The 23,038-nt window shown below is 45.8% G+C and overlaps 1 protein-coding gene across 3 annotated transcripts in view; it reads right to left on the bottom strand.

Annotated features, from left to right (window-relative positions):
• The window catches only part of MAPKAP1 (MAPK associated protein 1), a 107,360-nt gene that overhangs the window by 15,644 nt on the left and 68,678 nt on the right, over positions 1-23,038 (bottom strand). Inside the window, exons 8-9 of one of the 3 annotated variants that reach the window (XM_055719895.1) lie at positions 12,898-13,005; positions 4,488-4,628 (exon numbers count right to left, since the gene is read on the bottom strand). In XM_055719895.1, the coding sequence (XP_055575870.1) occupies positions 4,488-4,628; positions 12,898-13,005 (249 nt within the window). The remainder of the gene's footprint in view (positions 1-4,487; positions 4,629-12,897; positions 13,006-23,038) is intronic. The other 2 variants (XM_055719898.1, XM_055719896.1) reach the window with 2 other exon arrangements.

Below are 23,038 nucleotides of genomic sequence, written 5' to 3'. Positions count from 1 at the left end.
TGCTTTGAAAGCAAGCTGAGGATTTGTGTAGCTCCTGGCATGGGCACCGGGCCCTGCTTCCCAGCACGGGCTTCCCCAGACGGCTGGCGCCTCGGTCCTGCTGCACGGGCTGAGCCGGGCATGGCGCAGAGGAGATGCCCTGCGCCCCCGCATCCCCCTGCAGCCGCGCAAGGCAGCCCTTTGGTGGGACGCTGCCGGGGCTGCCCGCGTGCTGCAGTCACCACGGGACACCCGCTGGCACTTCCAGCCATCCACGTTTATCTTCCCGGGACACTCGCTGTCGTTGGCAGCAGTCTGCATCGCAGTACTGCGAAGCAAAAGCTGCGCTATGTCGCACCGATGAGCAGATGCTCATTGTTAGTTGCTGTTGGCACGACCGAAGGAACTTCCCGGTGTGCTTTTCATGTCATGTGAAGCCTTAAAAAATAATTACATTTCTTCACTCGTGAGTTACAGGTGAAGCTCATGAGAAAGCAAGAAAAGGAAGCAATACTGGAAAAAAGTATTTAAACATCATTTAACTCTTGCACCTCTGGACAACCAGCAGAGAGAACCTTTTGCCTCTTGAGGGTTTTGGACATGATGCTTTCCAACACACAGTGCTCGGCTCATCTGAGTCACAATAAAACCTAAAGGAGCCGATGATAACAACTTTTAAGAGATGTGACAAAATACAAGAAGATGCCACATACGTAATGGCTCTCCCAAGCCCTCCAAAACCAACTCAGCATTTCTTACAGTGCGGGCACAGCTGCAGGAGTGGCCAGCCACGTTCGTTTGCATTTTGTGCCGCTCTAAGATGAAGGGATGGAGAGCAAGGGGCAGACACTGCGGCGTGCTCTGTGCTGCAGCCCTTCCGCCAGCACCACCTCACCCTCCTTTTAACCCCTGCTATTACACCAGGTTATGGCAACGGCACCAGCCCCCTCCCCCTTCTATGAATCCAGGAATGCGCTTTGTCATTAAACATACGTCACATCAGAGAGATCACATTTCAATTAAGCACTGTATCAAGAGTCCAATTAACACAAGGACTGCTAGACCTAGGTAATTGGAGCAGGCTGATACTGTATCTGGAGCCCATTTTGTTTTGTAATTTAATTTCGGACAGATTGTATTAAATTGGTGTTGTTGCTTCACTGTAATGGTTAATCATTCAAAATGGCATTTTCCATGGTTTAAGGAAAATATGGGAAGCTGCTGTTACCAGTTCTTGTTTTCTCACTGAAAAAAAGTCAGGGCAAGCTCTAAAAATAAAGGTGCAAATTCTTTGTGTGTGAGGGTTGTTCCCCATCCGTTCCTCTAGGAGCGTCACCCCTGAAAATACCCTTAAAGAATTTTCACTGCATGGTCCTGCAACTTCAGAATTCACAGTCAGTCAATATTGTTAATGCACCTTGTTAATTTGATAGGATTTGTCAGGTAACTCCACTGGAAAATTATATAAAACTGTTCCAGATGAACAGATGATAGTGACATGAATTAAAGTGATAGAACAATAGTGGAATATAAACCAGAAATGACACCCAAAGTGGCTGTTGATTTATTGCCATCCTGAGTTTGGTTCTGGGCTTCCATGTATATTAGTGCTACAAATCTGGGTCCATTTAGCAGAGAGATGCTCATACATACATCACCAGCTCCTGCTCCAAGCCAAGGTCACTCCCCATTGCATCAATCTTTTCAGCAGAGGCTACTTCACCAAGCATGGATTTTGTAACCATCTCGGATGTAACAGACTTCCTCCTCTTTCATCTTTTTTTTATCATGTAAAATACACTTTAACTTCTATTATTTTTATCTGCAAATTGTTGCTGTATACTTCATCCATTATTTCTGTATCTCGACATCACTGGCTTAAGCTCACACACATCCAAAGAGCACATTGACAAAGAATGTTGTCTTTTTTGTGTTATTGTTCTCACCATCTGTATGTGTTGAAACCTAAAATCAAAACAGTATTATGTATGTGGCTTCTGCAGTCCCTGTATCGCAGCACAAATTAGTCATACTCAAAAACCAAGTAAAAATGCTTCTTGTACTATTTTTTTAATTCATTCATGTCATCAATGTATTAGTCCAGTAACACTGCTCTGTTCTTCCTTCCTTTGTTGGGGTCTGCAACTGCCCCCCTCTTTCTGAAATCCTTGCCAGCAGTAATTTTCCAAGACAATATGCTTATTCTAGTTTTGCTAATGCCACACAAAGCAAATGCATCTTATTCCTTCACGACATGACACAACCTTCGTAAAGACGTTGAGAGTACTACTGTATGTGCATTACGCTGCAATGTAAGTGAAACCATAAAACCCCCAGACCTTAAACTGCCACGGCTAAAGCTTTCCACCGTAATAAAACCATCAGTCAAAAGGTGGTCACTCCTCCCATGGCCATTTATGCACTGCTTTTTACTGTAGAAGAACTATGAACAACATACAGAAGATCAAGCTTACGCCAATATTTTCACTAAACCTTGCCTCAAATTCAATGATCAGGCCTCGAAACAGCTAAAGCATTGCAAGAAGCACCAGTACACAGACAGTAACTCACAGACAGTAACTCACGCTATCGCTGCCTGCTCTGCGCAACTGGAATAAACCCCAGCACAGAACCTATTCAAACTGGGTGACGTGTGTACGTCTCGCGATGTCGGAGCGAGCTGCAGGGAGTGGAGACGAGCTGCGCTGAGTGTTTTCCCCACCACTTCTGGGTCCTGTCGCATGCAAACATCCTTCCGTGTGGAGCCTGGGAAACTGGCACTTGCCCCCAAAACCACACGGCTATTTCCAGTGCAAGCTGCCCTGACAGCCGATATGCTCCTGCACACCATCGATACTGTCAATAAGGAGCACAGGAACGATGGGGGATCCTTGGCATCCTCCAGAAAAACTGTCGCTTCGCTATGGCCGCTATATAAAACTGATAGCGTAAAAATGCTACGGAGCAAAGTCTTTGCAACTGGCCATCGCTAAACTGACACGGAATAGCTCCCAAACCGCAGTTACTGATGAGCGATGAAAAAAAATTAGACATCATTTTTTACATTTCAGACTGTATGGAGCAGTCTGTCATTGGCAGAGGATGAACACATTAACACCCAGCAGCCCTAATCCAAACAGCACTTCAGTGCTTATTTTATCAGCACTGCTCTTTTAATACCTTAAAAAACTGAGGAAAAACCCCAGCAACATACCCTTATTTTGACTTTACCTAAAGATTTTGATGCTGTACATTTGCCCAAACTTTGAATATCCCACTGGGGTTTTCTCTGATTTTTTTAAAAATAATTAGATTATAAAAATCACATTGTCAGTGTACTGCCATCAAAACTACACAAGTTCACAGATTGTTATAAAAGGGAAATTTTATGGTCCTTACACTACTGGACAGGGTCAGCTCCTTCACTGCTACACAAGTTAAGCCATTTGTTTCATTTCACAGCTATTCTCCCTTAACCATTTATCTTTAGTGATCTGTCATGACCTTTTCAAGCTCTCATTTCTGACACTTCCCAGATACAGTGAGTCAAACTTCACTGGAAGCAAACTATCACACCCAGATAGTTTGCTCAAAAGCAGAAAACATGTCCTGCTTCAGCACCAGCATATAAATCCTTCCTTAACAAGACAGTTCAAAATAAACTCAGAAAGCCTCTTCTGTACAAATTTGAGAGAAACAGACTCTTGCATGTGTTTGAGGATGGAAGAATCGAGAGACTACAGTGACAATAATAATACAGGAACTCGTACAGTTTAAATTTAACAATTCCACTGATTTCTACAGAATAAACGTATTCCGTAAACATCACAGCACTTAATATTTTACTGCTGAATCATTTCTTTATGGAAGGTATTTCCAAGAATGTCACAGGTCACCTACCAATGCATCATTAATCAAATTTTCACAATTTAAACACAAAGATAAAAAGCCATTCAATCATTTTAAAACAGTAATGGGGCTTTTATAATTCAAGATTCTGTCATCCCTTGGCCTTCGGGTTTTCAAAAGCATTCAGAAAGCTAATAAGGACAATATAAAACCTTTCGAGAATGCTAGTTTTATTTTGTTCCACCTCAAATTTCCACTTGGTCGTTAAAATCCTTCAGTCTCAGAAAAGGAAAAATGTAATCATTCCTAATTTTGCATATCCTCATTTAAAAATAACAAAACAGTTGGCAAGACGCTTTCCATTAGGGAGTCTAGATTGAAAACCAGAGATGAGGTCATTAAATAATGGCCTTCTTTCAGAAGAAACATGTGCTAGCTGATTGTGGATAATAAAAATACCAAAGTATTTTCAACTGAAAGCAATTTTTTTTAACTGCTGAAATGCTAGCAACGCTTTCAAGTGATGTGCTCCACGATAAAATGGACCAACATGATAATGACTGCTTTAAAACAGTCTGAGATGGACAGTCAGCTATTAGAGATGGCCAAAGGTTTGAACTGTTCCATTTTCCTAAGCGTTATAGTACAGATTGATTTACCTAACTGAACATCAGTGGTGAATCGAAGCCTATGGATCATGCTGACTTTGAAGGACTTGTAATGGTGGCTACTGAGCATGTCCTGAACTGTAGCTATATCGATCTGAGGGTCCTCCTCCGAGACCTCTTCTCCTCTTGAACCTGCAAAACAAGCCAACAATAATGAACGAGAGGTTTAAAATATGGCACAGGATTCAGCTGGCATGTGAGCATGGCTGCGAGGCTGCAGCTGCGGGCGGCCTTTTAAGAAAGAACAAAACGCTCAAGTTCATGTCTCTGGGAGGAGGAAATCCTCACCCTCCGGCCACAGGCAAAACCCCCCATTCACGGAGGACGTCCCGACGCACACTTGCGTCCCACACGAAGAGCCGTGCAGCGTCCCCACGGCAGGTTCTCAGGTGGCACGAGACACCCTGGACTGCCAGTATCACCCGGGGCTGAGCCAGTGGGACCCTCGCCAGGACACCCGCAGACCGCCACCCCGGGCAGAAGGGGGGGCCTGCCCCCAGCCTCGGCAGCATTTTCAGGTGCTGCCCCCGACGGATGCCCCAGCATGGCTCTCCCCTGTTTCAGCACCTCCCAGGTGGGACGTGACGCTGGCACCTTGCTGCAGCGCTGCCAGCCCCTCGGGCGCTCTGATCTCAGCACTGCAGCAACGAAGCTACGCTTTATTTACTGATTAGTATTCTCATTACTACTGCAGGTACTGGCTTTATAAAAGGTAACATCTCATTAAACCAAAATGCCAATTACTGAAAAAATGTAACACGCTTTAAAGATTTTTTTACATTTTATGACGTTGGATTAACACCAATTTAAACATTACTATAATGCGATATATAATTTTGCGCAGAGTAATTTCTATGCCAGCTGCTAATAAACCATCTCAGCCCTAAACGATCATTCAGATGCTGTTAGATAAAGTGGTATAAATATGTTTGAAAACTGATTTAGCTTCTTACAGAAGATACTGAAGAATGACACGTTTTCTTTAATATCCCAGCTAATGTAGTCCTAAAAGCTGAATCAACTGCCAGTTCAGAGTACTACATTTGCGGCAGGAGATTAATGAAAACTTCATATTTTGCTGAAATTTTAATAATGGGAAGATGAGATGATGGAATTTTAGTACAGGTCTTAAAGATCCAGCAAAGCAGGCTAAGACCTTGTCAGATTTTTTGTTAATAATTTTGTTTGAGACTTGCACAGCTGGAGCAGCCTCAACGCGTAACGCTTCCCACACTGACCCTTCCCACCCCGTGCAGGGACCCCAGCTCACAGGGAAGCTGCAGTGGGTCTCCACGTTTGGGCCCAGAGGACAAGGGGACGGTTTGCCAGGAGAAGCCACAGCTGCCAGGGGAGGAAAACCCTGCACTTGTCTCAGACCCACCCGCTGACGCAGAAGCAAGCTGCCTTTTACCAGGGGGGTCGGAGCGGCAGAAGCACATGTGTTTGCTTCGGCAAGAGAAGCTGTGGGGGTGCTGGCCATATGCAGGACAAATGCGGGTGAGAGACAAGAAAGACACCACCTAAGCATGCAGCATTTTTCCTGCTGGCTGAAAGCATTCCCCTTCCTCTCTGCTAATCCAGTGACCAACATCACTGCCTGCAGTAAGTATCTTACACGTCTGCGTCAAAGTAAGGTGAGCATTTGCTGTTAAACAAGTCAAAATCCATGCTGAGAGCATGCAGTAGGAGATTCCCATTTCCTAGACGTTATTCAGGTAAGCCTTGGCCCTGCCCGCGGCACAGCACCACCGCTCCTCGTCCCACAGCCTGCTGACACGCAACCGGGGACCTGTCCTCAGGGAAGGGGGACAGCAAAGGGTTAAGCTACAAATTGGGCTGTGCCATTCGACTTGAAAGAATTCCAAAAATCAAATGAAACAGTCTACATGTGAATTTATGCAGAGCCATCTTAACATTGCAACCACTCTATGCTCCAGAATGACAAGATAAATTGTAATGGCTCCTTCGGAGACATTACAATGTATTTTGTCAAAGACCCCTGTGTTAATGTCTCTATACTATGGATTATCATAATGTATCATGTCAAATCCTCATGCTGCAGTACTTCAAAGATACACTGAGATATGTCAAACTTTTTGGTGCACTTAAAAGCATCTTGAGACATTGTGGCATGCTGGTGCCTGAAAGCAAAGCAGGAGGATGGCAATGCCACTGCTGCCCTGTTGTCGAGGGCGAACTGGGACCCTCTTCCACTGACGGATCCCAGTGAAATGCCCATTAAGCCCTGGCAGCAGCTCCCAGGCATGCGGCCAGCCCTGTCCCCGCAGCGTGCAGGGACACCGGCACACTGTGCCGGGATATGAGCCGCAGCAGAGCGGAACTGTGCGGTTATGCCTGGGCACCCCCCTGCCCCTGCCCGCAGGGGAGTCGGGGGTCAGTGCTGGCGGGGGGTGGCAGAGGAACCCCGAGCCCCGCACACCCCCGAGGCTGCCTCCTCGCGGTGGGTGCCTGGACTCCTGCCTCGGTGCAATGGGCAGTGCTCTGTGTAGCGGCATTGTACGTACAGCGTTGCATGTGAAGAAGGGCTAGCGCCAACAAACTGAACCGGTAGCAGCAAGAAATTCCGAAATAACACAAAGAACAGCAACATATTAACCTCGTACCCGCAACTCCTGTGTTCTTAAAAGACTGCACAAGATCCAGACTCACAGGATGCTCTACAGGTTCTGCTGCCTTTGTGTGCCCAGCCTCCCCACCCGGCCTCCAGCCTCCCCAGCCTCCCCACCCACACTGATTACCGGCAAAGGGGGAACGCTAATTATCCACTTCACCGGCTAGTACCAAACTGAGTCTTCTCAGATTTCACACCGCCAAAAAAAAGTATTGGAAAGAAAAATTAGCAGCCTGCCAGACCACATCCAGGGGAAAAAACTGTCACTGTAACCAAAATCGTGAGCACCGTGTCAGCATCTAAACTGCAGGAGCATCACCCGCCACAGCGGAGCAGCCAAACAGCAGGACTTTGCTCTGGATGCCTTTCAGATCCTCCGCGTATCTGTAACCTCTGCCGACTTTGTTTTATGAAGCTTTGTGAATGGATTCAGGTTTACAGAATTTCTACAGTTGCTGCTCTTGGGAGAGCAGCCAGGAACTCCACCATCAAAACAGATCATCTGTCTAAAGATGGCAAGACATGCAGACCCCTGAGGGTGCATTGGATAATAGCAGTAATATCAGTAACAACAGAGAGAAATGCCCTGCAGGGAAAAACCTGACTGCAGAACTTGGCATATTGCTCTTACCCCGCAGCTCTGTGAGGATGTCTGCGAGACTGCCAGCGTTCGGCAGCGAGGGAAGAGCCATCTCCACCAGCTGATTGGGGGAAAAATCATAAAAATGTTTTCCACATGCAAGCAGCTGTGAATAAACCTGTCAAATATTTACAGGCCTGTCAGGGTATTTGTAATGGAGATCACAGTGTGGCTTTTGAATGTAAAAGCTTCTGCTCGGGAAGACAATCAAGTAAAGTAGATGCTCCAGGTCTATTATTTAGCCCAAGAGCCGACCCAGCAATATGGATCCGCTGGCATAGAGATTGCGTGGTCCTGGTAGGGACAGAATCCTCCTCCAGAAACAAACTCCTTCACACAACGACATGGAGACTCAGTTTGCAATGACCTCTGCATTTTTACCTTATAGTCTACCTAATTAAGACTCATGTTGTGAAAGAAAAGGTGAAAAAAGTTGGAGTCAGGTGTGGGATGAACAAGGCACAAGACAAGAACCTGCATGAAGTGCAATACGCAGCTACAGGGGAGGCGCGCCCAGGGCAGGGGTTTAACTGTTGGAGAAGCTGGGCAGGAAAATCCATGAGTGGAGCAGGAAAAGAATGGCTGAGGGGAAGCCTGTGCTTCCCCCCACGCCAGGGACTGAGAAATGCGTGGCACGGCTGCGCAGGACTCTTGCTTGCCCTGCACCGTGGCACGGCCACGGCTCTGCAAGCCTTGCCCCCGCCTGGGCAGCATGTGTGCGGGGCAGAGCAGGGCTGGTGCTCGGGCCGGCAGGGACGGGGCAGCCGGTGCCTCTGCCCGCGCAGCCGGTGCCGCCTCTGCCCGCAGCGGGCCAGCTCCCCCCCTGCCACAGCCCCGGGCCAGCCCCGGATAACTGGGGAACAGCCTCCCACCACCTTCCAGGAGCTCCGCTCGTTACAGTTGCTTGGACTCGACCGGAGCTCCAGGCCCCCTGGCAGGGCAGTGCCCGGCCGCGCTGGGGGCCGCGCTGGGGGCTGGGGGCCACGCTGGGGTCTGTGCACACTGCGCAGGTGGCCCCATGCTGCTGAACGCTGAACCCCAAGGCCAGGGAGGTGACAGTGAAGCGGGGGTCGGTCAGTGGGAGCATGGGGAGCCTGTGCTCACGGAATCTCCCAGACAGAACCACAGATGCTGTGCAGCTGACCACGATCTCATGGAAATGTTTTTAAATCCCTAAAACCGGTCACCATGGGAGAACACACGGTGCTGGATGGAGGGAGACCCCATACCAAAGGCAGGCATTCCGTTCAGCTACATCGCTTTTTTCTTTATTTCTCCGGTCTCCTCCGTCCTTACCAGTGGAGGGACACCCCAGCCAGCCTGACCGCTCTCCATCGCCGCTCAGATTGCTTGTGCGGCAAAACCATACAGAACATTAAACCACAGCCTCCTCCTTTGAAAAAAACCCAAACGGAGTGGTGTTTTCTGCCCATAGAAGCTGAATAAAAAGCAAACCTGGTGTCAAGGGCTCCACACTTCTACTCTTTAAGCTGGCCGCTGTGGTGACGCACTATGGTGTGTTAGAAGTCACAGTCATGGCACTAGTTTGCAGTCTCTGGGTTTGATGGTCACCCAGAAAACTGACACATTTCCCAGGCTGGAAATGACAGTTTAAGACCTTTACTCTGTTGCTGGGGCTTTTTGCTTTGTTTTCTTTAGCTTGTTTGAAAACCAGGTTCAGTACAGAGATAGCACTTTTGTTCAAGTGCTTGAACTACTGTGCAATACAGAGCTGTATAGTAACTCAATCCAATCTCCTCATAGAAAATCCTAATTTTCAAATGAGACAAACGGTAATGAAACGACAGGCACTGGAAGCACGAGTCTGAAAATAAGTTAGAAGTGAAAAGAAGGAGCCTTACCCAAAAGGGACCCCTGCAAGCACTAGAGGATGTATAAAAATGACACATTAGTAATATCAGAATATTGAAATGCCGTATGTAGACTATTCAAGAGCAAGTGAACCTGTATTTCCTCGATAAAACAACAAAATATAAAGTTAACTGCATTGCAAAAATGTCCCTTATTACTTTAATGTGCTAGTATATTGCTTAATGAAAGTTCTTAATTGTAATACAATTAATTACATACACAGAGTCCCCAATTACATTTTCCAATAAGACATTGGCTTTGGTACAGGTCTAAAGGCACTAAACCAATTTTAATATATTAGCACCAATTTCCCTTGAATACTAATTACTATCTAATGATAAAATGAGAAAGAGGAACTTTCCAGAAGTAAGACGGTAAGAATAAAACTAAATTAGCCATGAACAGTTTGCTACTATACATAAAAGCATTTCACGTTACAAAGTGCAAGCTTTTAGTTTAAAGATAAATCTTAGTGCAAGTTAAAAAGTTTGCCATACTGGAAACAGTTTATTCGTTTGAATGCTATTAGTAAGCACTGGATAGATAGGGGATTTCTCTGTGCATATTTCTTAATAATGGAAAGTTTTCTGTTTCATTTAATACCCTGAAATATAAACTTTCTATTTGCCCGAAGGAAACTGGCAGCTATTTTACTAGCAGATGTTTGGCATCATACATATATATTTATTTATAAATGAATATGAGACTATGAAGAGCACATTTACAAATAATAGCTGTTATAACAGAGTTTTCCCTGACTGACATATCTAAGCTAAAAGTATTTCAAAATAAAAACAAAATGCACAAAATGAATATTTCATTTTGATGTTAGGGTTTTCAAGCTATTATTTTATTAATAGTGCAAAACTGTCAATATTTCTATTCTAATGCCATGCCGAAAGATAGCTCCTTAAGCACTACAAAATCCAATTTCTTATTCCGTACTGGGGGAACCAGGCTCTGTACAATGCATGAATTATGGCTGATCTTACATACTGCGTTGTCCTTGAACTATGTGGGCAGAGAGTTAACTGCACGGGTGTTCCACATACATCCCCGAGCAGGGACAATGGAAGATTGCTTTAAATTCACCCACATTTTGGGGGAAAAACTATAATCAGAAGATTTCTCCTGCATTCCTTACTTGAGTTTGATATCAGCTCGGAGAACACTCAGGACCAGCACAGCAGCAGAGACAGAATTCATGTTAGCATCTACTATTTTGCGGATTGCTGCCAGCCTTGAACAAACTAAACCAGTGACTTGCTTTTGAACTCCACAGAGTCAAAGGGTCTGGATTGCCTTTGCTCCTCCATGTTCTAGGTGCTGGCTGATAAACCCAACACCCATGAACGAGACAAAAAGCCACCACCTACCTGGGGCAGCAGGGCAGGAGCACGGGGGCTTGGGGCAGCCCTCAGGGTCCTGCCCAGGGCGCTCCCCATCCCGGGGGCATCTTCATCCCAGCCAGGGCCCCCAACCACGAGCACCACCGATGTGCTTAAGGAGGGCCAGGAGAGCTCACAAATTAGGGTACTTCTGACTCACAGCCCCAGAGGTCTATCCTACAGCCTTCCATTCTGCCCAGGAGCTGCTTTGGCATCCCCTCGCCTAGGAGGGAAGTGGAGCAGTTGCTGCACAAGGACTTCAGGGAAAGGGAAAAGTGTTCCCTCAACGTTACTGACTGACATTTCTTTTGAGACAAGGCCTCCGTGGCTCTCCTGCAGCATTCGCTACTCATGCGGAACAGAATACCTCCTGCTAAAGCACTTACAAACTTATGACATTTACTATTAAAGTAATGGTGCAACCTGAACCTAGTCACTCATGAGAACTAAGAGCATCAGCAGATACAGCTATGAGCCACAGCATGGATTCCTCTGCAGATGATAAAAATACGTTAAAAATGCAGTATATACAATATACCTTTAATTCTAGAGCCTGGATTAAAAAAAATGTTACTTCTAATCAAAACGTGCAAAACTTCTGAAAGCATGAATCTTTTCATAGATTAAAAATTGATGCAAAAATAATAGGATGGATGCAGACATCGGGGAATTCTGGCTTGTGGAAGAGTGCAACTTGATTAGCGAGGTTAAAATTGCTCCATTTCCTCATGCACAGCAGCCCTGCCACCTTCTGCTGCATCCTCTCCTATGGTTTCTTAGAAGCATTTTATGAAGAAATTAACCAGGAGCATCATTTTGGAAGCAAGTCCCACTCTGCGGAGAACGGCAGCCAAAACTGTGAGTGCTTAATCTCAGCTCCAGCGCTGACGTACCACCAGTGAGCTTGTGGCAGCTGCTATTCCTTAAATGGGAGCAGAGCCTACTACTCGCCACTGGAATTAGGAGGTACTTTGGGGATGCTCTGCTCTCATTCTGGGATAAAGTATGAAATGCTATGGACAAAAAGCATAAATGGAAAGGTCTAATCTTTGTAAAGAAAGAAAAAACTTTACTACTGAAACAGGCTCTTACTACGATTGTTTGCAGCAAACACACTGAGCATGGCCTTGGCTGACAGCTTGAATGCTGCTGGCTTCCTCATTAGTACAATCAACATTTTTACATCTGAATTAAAATAGAATGAAAAAATGCCCCAAAACTGAGAGCATGACTGTTGGGAAGAATGAAGGATCGACCAAAATGCTACAGAGGACAAACACAAATCAATGTCAAATGTTTGGTTGTTTTTTTAAAGTTTCATATAATTTCTTGTAAAGAAATTTATCAGGAAATAATATCAGGACCTTAAAAAAATTAACAGAATAGAAATATTTGAGCATAGCTGGAGAGAAGATTATTTGTCTAGACCTTTAAAAATCATCAGACTGCTCTAGTTACACCTGCATGGCTAATTTCTTTAGATGCTATTAGAAAAAAATCAGTGCCTCTAACAGCCGTATTGACGTGGCAAAACCTGCAGACCAACCACTTTATTCACTAAGCACTGCCTGCAACAGAAAAAGTTTTGTATTTCCAGTGTTTTTCAGGGTTGGTCACAACTTTACACAGCAGAGTTTAACAGAAAAAGATTAATCATGAAGCGATAAACAGGATGCAGACTATTTACTAGAAGGTATGAAATCCATCATTTCCCTCTGGAATAGTGTTTTGGCACAACTGAGAAGTGTCTCAGGAAAGAGAGTCTCGTCAAAACTTACTTGCCCAGACAGTACAGCTTGTGTTCCAAAATACATAACTTATGTGAGTTTAAGCAATTTACAAGAGCAAAAGTGAAAAGGGGAAACATACTGTTCTCCCGGACAAGGCAGAATTCCAAAGTGCTCTGGCTCTCCAAGGTACAGTCTAAATCTACTGGGACATTAGGTTCACTCTGCTTCTCCAGCCGATACTGAGGACCTGAAACATAAAGTAACTTGTAAAATCATCTGTTTTCTAACAAAGTGATGGCTTATCACGTTCAACTAACATGAGATTACTTGTAGCCTGGTAGTAAGGCAGGTAGATGTTTATGTTTCAAAGCTCTCTGCTGAAGGGAAGGGCCCTGTCATCAAACGGTGGAGGATGCGTGCAAGGAAACATATTCCAGTCCCCTTTGGCTGCCCAGCACCGCTACCTGGCCGACTCCTGCCCAACACTTCTGTGTTACTCCTGCACCAGGTGAGCCTGGGTTACACACCCTGCCCGTGCCGCAAGACTGGGCTCTTGCCAGCTGTGAGAAATACCTGCTCAGGCCCTGGTGTGCACCATGTCGGATTGTCGGGGCACCCTCCCTGATGCGGAAAAGCACAGCAGGATCGCTCCCCTTTGCCCTGCCCTCCCGGTGGCCCTACAGACCGAAAGCCGGCTGCTGTGCGCCGGGGAGCCCCGTGCCGTGCTGCTGGGGTTGCAGCACACCATGGCCCACGGCTGGGAGCTGGGGGGGCTGCCTCCACCGGCGGGGAAGGCCAAGGGGAGCCCAGCTGTGGGGGGAGGCTGCCGTGGCCATGGCCGTGTCTGCACAGAGCACCGAGGAGCAGCTGGGGAGGAAACCGGCCCTTCTTCTATGAACTGCAGTTTATCCTGAAAACCAGCTCTGTGACACCCAGTCTGGCTATTTCTCCCTCTGCCACGATGTGTTTCTCCAAAGCAAGCGCTCCCGAAGTGCAGGGCAGGGACGTTGTCACCACAGCCGCCGCTGCCCAGCCGGGCAGAGGGTGGCAGTGCCTGGCAGCGCCACGGCTGCGAGGAGCCGAAAGGGCCACCCAGAGATGGGTTTGCTTTTTGCAGAGATCTGTACACTGTTAACACCCAGCCGCTTCGAATGTGCCTGTACAGATGCTGTTGCTTCAAATGAATTATTTTCACGTATGTTGCATTTAACTGTAGATCCTCAAGATGCAGGTGCCAACCACCTTCTTCCCAAACCATCTCACCAAAGGAAAGATGATACTACTTAAAAAACTGTTTTCCAACCACAGAAAATGTATTAAAAAGCATTTTCTATAAAAATAAGGCCACTTTTTTAAAAAAAATATTGTTGAATGGATTCTTAAGCTATATGCCCTAGCTGGGATAAAAAAAGGAACGCAATCCCAGGGGAAGCCCTGCCAGTCAGGCACAGGCCAGCAGGACAGGACCCGATGGGATGGCTCAGGGAAGCCAACCTCTGCATGGGACCCCGGGCAGGAGAAAAGCCACTTCCAAGGGCAGGAGCTGGCGGAGGCAGCTCCATCCCTGCGGCAGCCCCAGGCAGGGTGGGTCTCCATCCTGCTCCCACCCGGGAAGTGCACACCAAGTTCTCAGCTGTGTCATTTCTGTAAAAATGGGTAAAATAACTCTAAACGGGTACCTGAAAAAAATTAAGTGATGCAAAGAACCTTCGGCCAGGTCTTACTTTAACAAAAAACCCTAGAACTGAAATAACGAAATCTATTCCCTCTTTATCAGTACTTAAAATATTTCTGAATGTTTCCTGACTTTGAATTATGACAGTATATGATGAAATATTTAAAACATATAAAAAAATTAAGTATTTTAGCCTCAGATGGCATGCCTAAGAAATGGAATTTGTTAGCCAATTAATTTTAAATTTACTACAGCAGAATTTCAATTACGGCTTCTCATTTTGTCTCCCCAGAAGCCACGTGAAGTGCTCACCGCCCGACCCAAGTGTGTTCTGCTCCTGCAGCGGAACATTATTTCTCCGTAGAACGGAGCTCCCTTATTCCAGGTGACTCTCCGGGCCCACGTGGGCCGGGCCAGCCGCAGCCCGCAGGGGAATGCACAGCCGCTCCCCACGCCCGTGCAACCAGCACCGGATGCGTGGTGGTCAGGGCATCTGCAGAACAAACTGCGCTCGGGAACTGGCTGGGATGTCTCACAGAAAGGGAAGCAGAGACAGCCGCCGCTTCTCCTCTCCCAGCTACTGGAAATGTGACCAAAAATGTAGAATAAATTAAATAAACAGAGGCCTGGCTTGTTAGGCAGAAGCAAATTATACTGAATTGAAACAAGTATCAAAATGGTACATCAATTGGTATTTTAAAACTGGTGTAGGCTTAAAAACCGTATCAGTGCCAGCAAAACCTGCCTGCTCTGCCTGTCTGTAAGAGCCACTTTCCAGGCTCCCAGCCTACACCCGGATGCTGAACAGTACCAGCAGCGACACAGCAGCAGAACTGCTGGTCCCCATCTGCATCTCTGTGTTCTTGGTACCTGGTACCACATCCCAAACTCCCAGCGCTTCTACCACAGACACAGCCTCTTGCCCCCACCAGTGCCCCAGCCCACCGACCACAGCACCAGCACCGGGACCTGCCAGCGCCTGCCGCTGCATCCCAGCTCCCCACAAGAACAGCATCACCCTCTCTCAGAAACAATCACCACGACGCTGAGCAAGCTTCCTGCCATTCTGTGCAGTGATGTCGGTGATATCTCCCTCACCAGCACCATGCCAACATCAAAGCCTGATTTTTATCTGGAGCAACTTGAGTATTCCACGATCAGGTAAATTGTGTTGTCCAGTTTGTGTCAAGACCGTATTAACTGCCTGCTAATAAAGCATCGAAATGGAGCTACGGATCGGAAACCAAGGCAACCTGCCATATGAATAACTCCTTTAAACCAGAAAAAACTAAGACATTCATTAAAAAAGTGTAAATGGATTTTTAGAGAGTATCTATTCTTAAATAAAACATTTTAAATATCTGTACACATTTACATGACCTCTACTTCACAACAGATGAAAAATGTTAGGCTGATTCTGTGGAGGAGTTTTACTACCAGACTTCTCTCACAAGTTCAGATGATGTCATTGGAGTAGAAATATTAGGGAATTTAATGGTCCCCTAACAGAACATTGCTCTGGGAATTTCAGCAAAATTTCAAGTGGTAATACTAAAGCTGGATTTTATGGCTTTCTGTAATCTGATGCAAACGCTCCATGTAGTTGTAAAACAAACCTTTAAATTCCTGGCACAGATGGCCCTGGCCCATGACCCCAGCAGAGCTCTGGCGGCAGGACCGCAGCTCGTCCGCGGCATCGGCTGGGGCGGCAGCCCAGGTGTGCACCCCACACTGCTTGCTGCGGCACGGCGGGGAGCAAACCGCATGTATGACGTTCCACCACCCAGCTGGCAGCACCTATGTTAAAATGGAAGTTACCAGGGCAAAATGGGTCAACAGTTGGACCTGATGACCTCAAAGGTCTTTTCCAACCTAAATGATTCTACGATTCTATGAAAACAGCCAGAAGACAAAGCTAATGAATACGAATCCTCTTCTAGTTCTGTCATTTTGTCACAAATACTTGGAGTGAGAGAAGTCGGTGCTACAGCGAGCAGGGCTGGAGGAACGAGCGCTTGTGTGGCTGGGGAGGAAGGGGAACCAAGGCAGCGGGCAGAAACCAGAAACGAAGGAGTGCAAGAGAAGGGGCTATACCTTCAAGCAAACTTTTTTATTCAAAACCCAGCAGGAATTTGTTTGGGGCTGCAGAGCCCCTGGAGAGCCGGGCCCCTTCTCCACCAGCTCTGGTGACCTGACGCATCCAGTCTTCTCCATTCTTGGGCCACACAAGTAGTGAAGCATCCTGCATGCCGGAGTGAGGGCTTAAACCACATACTGCAAACGATACCAGTAACAGCAATTCTTCTCTTCCAGACTTAGTTTGAGTGCACTGACAGACCGGGAGCTGTGGAGGAACGGGGCTAACTTCGACAGCCGGAGCTGCTCCATCCCAGGGCCACGCTCAGCATCCCTGGAGCCAGGTGCTGGCACACCTCACCTCCGGGCCTCAGTCTCCGTTACACACGTCCCTTCCATTAAACCCCCCATCTAGTCATCCACACCATGGCTTCTGCCTACAGGTACCCACTGTGCTTCCGTTATTTCAAGACACCTCTTTGGTAAGAGGAAGGATTACCAGGAATTTTACACGGAAACACCCCCAGTACTACACCCACAGCTTCCTACTGCACAATTCAAAGATGCCCCAGGAAGAATCCCACCTGGTAATCAAATTAAGCATCTCTTACAAAAGGCAATGGCCATCCGCATAACAACAAACCAATTCTGTTGCCATTTAAGCTGCAAAGCCTTCAGAATGGGGTTTTGAAAGCATGACCCATCAGTTCTAATTTTTAAAACTTATCCTTTCAGTCAAGACTAGAAAAAGGTCCATTCCAACTTTTATCTTCCCTACAAAGTGCTGTTATCTTGAGCTGATGTCAGGAGCTCTCTCTCTCTTTCTGCTGACAAGCAGAGACGAGAGAGATAAGATTGGGAACGAATCTCACTTCTCTGAGTAAATAAATAATCAATACTCATCTAAATGTAAATGAGAAAGTATCCCCCTCTGATAACAGGGCTCTTATCAAACAGCCAATTTTCTACAGACATTTGGCCTCAACCAAATCACCATCATTCAGCCCCAGCCTAATGGCTAAAAATCGTAACTAAATTGAACCGATCACCAGAGATCAACTAAGTTCAGCCATGGCTACTACAGGTTCAAATGTTTGGAATGCAATTTTTCCCCCATTAACTTTCAATAGCAATGAAGAATACCACGGTCAGAGGTTGAATCTGCACAATAAACAAACACTAACACTTAAAAAGAGAACGCAGCTTTAAACAAAACCACAAACAAAACCCATGTTCATCTCCAAACTAGTTAACAGGATAAAATAAGGATTATTGAAAGACTTACCTCAATATTTAATGTTTACAGCACTGTCAAACCTAACCTAAAAAGACCAGCATAAACAAAAAAACCCAAATGGTTTAAAACTGAACCCATGTTTTACTGTTAGTCTCTGCAACAAAACACATCGCTACATCCTCTTTGTCCCTTATCTTTACGTCCCTCTCAAGAGCTCCTATAATTCTCACAAAAGCCCCAGTTCCAGCTCTGCTGTCAGCTGTTTCTGCTCCCTTTATGGTCCATGTATTTGTTCAGAACACTTTTGAGTTTCTGATTTCCATAACATTGACCTCCCGAATTTATTGCACTGTGCGAGAAAAATAATTCCTTTCCGTTTCAAAAAGCCATTGTCAACCCACTGCTTTTGGGGCACACATCTCCCGTCTTCGGAACAGCTGTGATACCCTGCCCCCCTGCAACGTACCACCTCTACCACATGCACTTCACAGCCTTCTCTTGTCCTCAGCCATGTCTTGCCCAAACCAGAAAAGATCTTATCTCCTTAGCATCTACTCCTCGCTTCACACATCTGATCCATTTTCACACTCATCCATTTCTGTACCTTTTTACTTTTATATTATACTGTTTGAGATAAAATATAACAATTAAGATGTGGACTCATGATGATTTATGGACTAGCATAGTAACGCTTTCTGTTTTGTTCTCTACTCCTTTCCTAATTTCTGGTGTTCAATTTATCTTTCTGACTGCTTCTAACCACTGAGCTGAAGTGTTCAGAGAACTACTCATGACGACTCTGGGACACTTTTCTTGACTGATGGAAGGTAATTAGAGCCCATCATTGTATACACATAGTTACGGCTGCTTTTTACTATGTATATTATTTTGCACTCATTGACACTGAATTCCCTCTCTCATTTTATTGTCCTGTCACTCAGCGTTGTGAGATACCTCTGCAGTGCTTCACAGACAGCTTTTATTTGCACTATTCTTACTTCTTTTGTATCAACAACACATTTCGTAACATCAGCATTCACATCACTTTCCATGCCCCACATTAATGGAACAATGCAGGTTCTACCAGTTCCACTGGAACTCCACCAGTAACCTAGTTACTAATAACAGAGGGCCATTATTCTTATTCTTTGTTTCCTGTCTTTTAATCAATTATTAATCCATGCGAGGATCTTCCTTCTCATCCTGTGACAGCTTAATTGCTTTATGAGTCTTTGTCAAATCTTTTTTGGAAATCTAAGCATGCTATGTAAAACACATCATCCTCATTCAGATGGTCTCCGGCTTCCTCAAAGACCGCTTACCTGTTTCTGAGGCACAACCTGCTCTACAAAAGCCATGACAATTTTTTTCCTCTGTATAGTGCATTTGTCCGCATGTCATCTACTAATTCTGCTCTTTGCTACCACTGCATTTGACAGTTTTGCAGTTTGCCTGGTAAGGAAGGCAAGGTGTACTGATGTCTCCTTAACTCCTTTAACAAACACTTGCCACCACCCACGCCTGAAAGAGCAGCAGATACAAGCAACGTTACACGTTGTATTTAACAATGCAGCACCTTCATAATTGACCCCTACCAAACCTCCTGGTGCCTACTGTCGGCTCACAGCGGTTTGTTGCTGTTTGTGGATTAGTTTCAAAACCTGCTCTCCTGACACAGCTCCTCTACTGAAACACTCCGGCACAAGAACATCTTCAGCCTCCAAACGCGAGACCTGCCGAGGCTTGGGGCAGAGCGGGGCACGTGCCCCGTGGTATCTCAGCTGAACTGCAAAACTCGTCTGGTTTGACAACAGGCAGAGACCTGCCCCCGGCAAGCTGGCAAACACTACGCCAGGAGCTATGGACGTCCACGGAGGTGCGGGACGCAATATTGTAGCTCGTCACCTAAACAGCCGCAGAAGTTCACAGGGCGCTGCAGGAGGATGGCCACGTCTGTGCACGGCCAGCGCCTGCCCCACCAGCCCATGCGCGGGGACACAGGAGATGCGCCATGCCAACGTGTGCTCCACTGGGAGCATGCTGCCAGCTGCGGGGGGCTCCAGGCTCCTGCCGGCATGGCTGTAATTCCAAAATAACACATGTAAAACCAGAAACTTGAAGACGGTCAGGCAGCCGTCACTTAATAGTCTAGGCAGCAGATGCCAGGCAGACAGTAAATAAGCAAAAGCGAATATGAGCTATGTTCCAGGCTCTGTCCATGTACAGAAGACAGGAAAGTAGTCAAAAGAAAATACTTGATAAACATTTAATGCTGATGTCTGTGGTACTTTCCTATTTCAAGTTTCTCCTTTCACAAGGATACATGATTTATTACTTCACTGCTCCAACCCTAGGTTTTCAAAGTGTGATTTCTTTTGAGCTTAAACTATATTTATATTTATTTTTTTGTTATCACTTTTTTATTATTGCCATAGAAAATATTTGCTGGAAATATGTTGCAGCTATTACAAGGTCATAAAAAAGAGGAGGTTTATGTATTTCTATCATTTCAAATAGTCTGTCAGAAAGTATCAGTCGCACTAAGTGTAAGACTACTGGATTCCAGCTTTCCCTCTGCCAGCACATGGGTGGCATATGGAAGAATTAAAATAGCTCAGCGTGGCTGCTCCTTGGGGTGCTGGCTGGGAGCAGGCAAAGCGAGGCACCGCGCCGTCCCCTGCCAGCCCCCGGTGCAACCTGCCTCCGCAGCGGCACGGGGAGCACATGTCCCATCAACACTGGACACAGACCCTGGGCCAGGGTTACGAACAAAAGGGGCCTGAGGAGAGGGATCAATACACTGTGGAGAGCACAGAAACTGGGAATGGAGAGAGGTCTCAGGCCTCCTTCTGCAGGATTTTTCTTCGAACATGACAGAAGGGGCAAGGACTCCATTGTGTGCTCGGCAATGACAATAAAACCACAGAAAATATGTAAACAGTTTGAGAGGAAATAGCTGTAAAGCCAGAATGTTTACATCTCAAATCCTACTGCTATGAGGACATCTTAAATCTGTTTATACGTTAAAAATCCCCAAAGCCCCTCAACACCTCTGAAGTGGAATAAAGATTTTATCATTACAAATGCAAATACTGGTTAATAAATAAAGATTTAAATAGTGAAAACAAACTTTTAACATTAAGCACAAGCATGAGACTTTTTTTCTGTCCAATCTGTTTTTTCTTAACTTACACTGTTGTGACATTACTGAATTTTACATACAGTTATCTGCTGCTCTCCGCAGAAATACAGATGGTTTTTGTAGAAATAAACAGTCATTTATATGAAACAATTGTAAAATAGTTTATGGAAACCAGTGGTGTAATGCATTCAAATAAATGCCAGGACCGGCTGATGGAGAGCCAAGGTGTTAAATCACACTGCTTAAGAATTCAGCTGTGGGAAACAGATAGTAAATCCAGAGTGACAGAATTTCCAGTGACGGCAAAGGTTTCTGACATCTAGTCCAGTACACAAAAACTACAGCAGTTCAAACCCATTTTACTTAACACTACCTTGACAGCCAGTGAAATTAAAGAATTTAGTCAAAAGCCCCTTAAAAAGAAACAAACACTTCATTTATGTATTGCTTTTCTGAAGAATAGAAAACATGCACATAACTAGGAGCAAACCAGTCTTTGCAGAATATTAACAGAAGTGCTTTATTTAATTGCTACTATAGACTTTTATTCTTTTGGCATTAGCAAAATATAGCTCTAAATAAAGCTGAGAGGAGAAAGAAATCATCGTGTTTGATCTATAATGTAATGTATCTTAAAGCAGAAATACCAATATACGTATTTAGGTGGGTTTTTTTAAATCACAAATTGAAGATACAATGTCAGGGCAGTACATGTGCCAGCTGACCCACCCAAAGTCCCCTCCACACTCTGCTGCCTAGAGGAGGGCACGATGTGAGCATCCCAGCATCCCAAGCATCCCAGCATGCCGAGCATCCCCCAGTCCAAGTTCAGGTGGTTATTTGAGATGCAGATCAACATGAGGCCTCTACACACTGACTCGGACTGTGAAGTGACAAAGGTCCTTCCCCTGCTACAGACACAGAAGTGACAGCACGGCAGCAAGGGGCAACACAAGCACCCAGACGGGTGCGTTTCAAGCTTCACAAAAAACAAGCAGGAAGAAGACGGTCCCACGACTCTACCTGGTGTATCAGCAGTACCTTCTTTCATCAGAGTGGATAAAATAAACAAAAAAAGTCTCCATCATCCCAACACTGAATCACAGAATTTAAAATATCACATAAATTACAGCTTTATTACCAACCCAGAAGAACCAATAAATGTATGATTTCAATACCAACAGCTCTAAAATAGACTCAGTTCAATATTTCACTTTCATTTCAGAGACCAGGCATGAAAAATTTTCCTCAACCATTCAGGCTGATGTCCAGAATCCCATCAGCCCAAATGCACAGAACTAACGAGCTATTTCTATTCTGACAAACTATTCACAAACTTTATTCCCGATGAGCTGTTCCACGCACACCAGCATCCCCGTCCCCCCCGTCAGGTCAGTGTCTGCTCAGCATCAGCAGGCTGGTGGGAAAGGGCTTGCTGAAATAAATTATTACCACTGCAAAACAGAGATGGAGTTTGTAGACAGAAGGAAATAATTTCAAGCAGCCTCCATCACACCCTCTCCAGCACAGAGGGGCTCACCCTGCACCACACCAATCCTGCTGAGGAAAATCTGCTGCAAAAATAATAAGCAAGCAACCCTTCCTCTTTCCCTAACAGACATCACGGCAGACAGCCAGTGAGCAGCGGGGCCAAACAGCTCTGGGAACATGGGGCGGAGGGTGCCAAGCAGGGGTAAGGAAAGCTGTGAGCCGGCAGAAGCTCCCCCAGGAGCAGCCGCAGGACCAGCTAGCCCCTACCGCCCCAGCACGGGACCAGCAGAACCGGGAGAAAGCTGGGACAACCAGGGGCTCTACGCTTCACTTACGCCTTTTTTACCACCTTGCCTCTTTGGTGAAAGGGGGGCAGCAAGCAGGAGAGCCCTGACCAAGGATCTACAAATATCGATGCTCTTTTTAATTTAAATCCCGCTAATATAAACAGCTTAATGCAAGGAAAACCAGAATTTCTGAAGTATTTCCAGGTAAAGCCATTCATAACCAGGGGTACAACACCCTGCAGGGATGCTGTAATTATCCAAAACAAAGCACTGAAAGCCAGAGAAGCTCAAAACTACCATTAAGCAGAAAAGCATGCATGTAAACACACAGAAATACAAATTAATTGGCTTTTCACTGTCACAGATGCTGGG

The sequence above is a fragment of the Falco cherrug genome, chromosome 9 (genome assembly GCF_023634085.1).
Source record: "Falco cherrug isolate bFalChe1 chromosome 9, bFalChe1.pri, whole genome shotgun sequence".
In the NCBI taxonomy this organism is placed as follows: domain Eukaryota; kingdom Metazoa; phylum Chordata; class Aves; order Falconiformes; family Falconidae; genus Falco; species Falco cherrug.
The sequence above is the reverse complement of the archived record's forward strand: the minus strand, read 5'-3'. Positions and strand labels throughout refer to the sequence as shown.